At 57.8% G+C, this 2,079-nt stretch overlaps 1 protein-coding gene across 1 annotated transcript in view; it reads left to right on the top strand.

Annotated features, from left to right (window-relative positions):
• The window catches only part of PRSS46P, an 11,487-nt gene extending 10,905 nt beyond the window's left edge, over positions 1 to 582 (top strand). The window contains exon 6 of the mRNA XM_011375439.1: positions 328 to 582. Coding sequence (XP_011373741.1) covers positions 328 to 582 — 255 coding nt within the window. The remainder of the gene's footprint in view (positions 1 to 327) is intronic.
• Positions 583 to 2,079: the final 1,497 nt, after the last annotated feature.

Genomic DNA, 2,079 nt, shown 5'->3' with positions numbered 1-2,079 from the left:
CCGGATGGAAGGAAAGGCGGAAGGTCAAGGGCAACACCTTGGAGGCCCACCAGGATTTAAGGAGAGGGTAGAGGAAGGGGACCAGGGAGTTACAGTCGGAGAGTTAGCAGGAGATGAAGAGAGAGGCCGGTGTGGCCCCGAGCTCGGGCCCCAGTGCAGAGCTTCCATGTCCCAGGACAGGTTCGTAGCCAGGCCTCCTCATCAGGGACAGCAGAGGCTGGACGCAACTCATACTAAGGATATGGCCCGGGAGGGAGTGAATTGGTCCGGGGCCTGCAGTGAGGCCTCCTGCTGCCTCCCTTACGCCTCCCTCCCTCCCCTGCACAGGGTAACTCTGGCAGCTCCATGGTCTGCCAGGTGAACAACACCTGGGTGCAGATGGGGGTGGTCAGTTGGATCTTTAGCTGCAACCAGCACAGCTTCCCTGGCATCTACACCAGCACTGCCCACTTCACCCACTGGATCAAGAAGCGGGTCGCCGACATGAGATTCGTCAGTCGGGCTCACCCCGCCTTCCGGAGCCCGGTCTTCCTCACTGGCTACACGCTGCTGGTCTCCTTGGGCTCCCTGTGGCTCCTGTGAGTGGTGTTTCCAGGGCAGTCACTCTCTGCCCTAAGGAGAAGCAGAGACTGGCCACGGGCAGGACATGGGGGCAGAGTGCCCCTGGGGCGGAGCCCAGAGCTGCCGTGTTTTCAGTTGTTCAATAAAGATGCTCTTGAACCTTGTGCCACTGAAATCATCTTTCTTGTTGGCTTTGGTGGGAACCCTTCAGAGCATCCGCCACCCCCGAGGGCCTGGCTGTCCTCCCCTGATGGTGTCACTCGTGCTGTGCACCACCCTGTCCGAAATGCGCTTTCCTCCTGGGGCCCTGTGACCCCAGTCCCTGCTTCATCACCCCGGCACTCGGACAATCCCCAGGGCCCCATAGCCCACCCCTGGGTCTCCCGCCCAGTTTCCCTCAGGCCTTCCTGCGGGGGGTTGGCCTCTTTCCAAGACAGCCACCATGACCAGACCTGCACTTGTGAACCTCATTCCAGAACCTGGGGGCCTCTCCCCTGCCCTCATGTCTCCCTAAGAGTCCATAGAAACTGACCAGTTCCTCTTCCTTCCTGGCAGAGCTGGGCGATGACAGAGAGTGGGGGGAGGGCAAGGCACGGTGCCTGCTCGGATGAACTGTGTGAACTGCGCCCTGAGCTCCTGGGCTGCCTCGGGGACCTCCACGGGACTCCGGAGAGCAAGGACAGGCTGGCCCAAACTAGCCAGACTGAGGGGGCAGAGTCCCGCCCCGTGTGTGTGTGTGTGTGTGTGTGTGTGTGTGTGTGTGTGTGTGTGTGCGGGGCAGGGGGGTGCCCTCAGACCTGGTGGGCCTCAGGCTCACAGCAGCCAGCTACCCCTGCCCTACAGGTCCCAGACACGTAGTGGGTGTGATGTTCTGTCTTCCCAGAGACTGGAGCCCTGAACAGCCAGCCTGAGCGTCTCTGTAAGGCAGCAGGCCCTGGCAAAGGTTAGAACCTCCTGGTTTGATTTAACTTTGACTTTATCTTTTTTTTAGGTACAATTTTCCAACAGCTTTGAACCAAAGCTTCTCATAGGCTTTCCCCACACTACTTTTTAAATGTGTTATCCGTCTATGTCACCAAGCCATCAACTCTTCCCCATGTTCCAACATAAAATGTGGCCTTCTGCTCCCAGAAAGGCCTGATGGTTACCATCACTCTTCCTCTGTGAGTAAAAACCTCACCTGTGCCACATCCCCATCTTTCCTAAGCAGACAGACCTGTAAGGGGAGGGTATTTGCTGAATGGGGTTGGATTGAGGAGGTGGGGAACACTGCTTAAAATTACACCATCTTCAAAAATCTTTATTGAAAACTTTTCAATCTGTTTAATTTCAGTGCCCTGGGGCAAAGCCCCACTGTAGTTACCTCCCCACGGGCTGGAGGGAACAGGAAGGAGGCGGGCACTTGAAAATCCTGGATGCCGCCGCCCCCGGGGGACAGGGCCATCTCATCAAGGGTGATATGGAGGCAGGAACCAGCCCAGGGCAGTGGGCTGCAGGAGCAAGGAGGCAAAGGAACTG

The sequence above is a fragment of the Pteropus vampyrus genome, unplaced genomic scaffold (assembly GCF_000151845.1).
Source record: "Pteropus vampyrus isolate Shadow unplaced genomic scaffold, Pvam_2.0 Scaffold271, whole genome shotgun sequence".
In the NCBI taxonomy this organism is placed as follows: Eukaryota; Metazoa; Chordata; class Mammalia; order Chiroptera; family Pteropodidae; genus Pteropus; species Pteropus vampyrus.
This window is presented reverse-complemented; position numbering and strand designations above follow the sequence as displayed.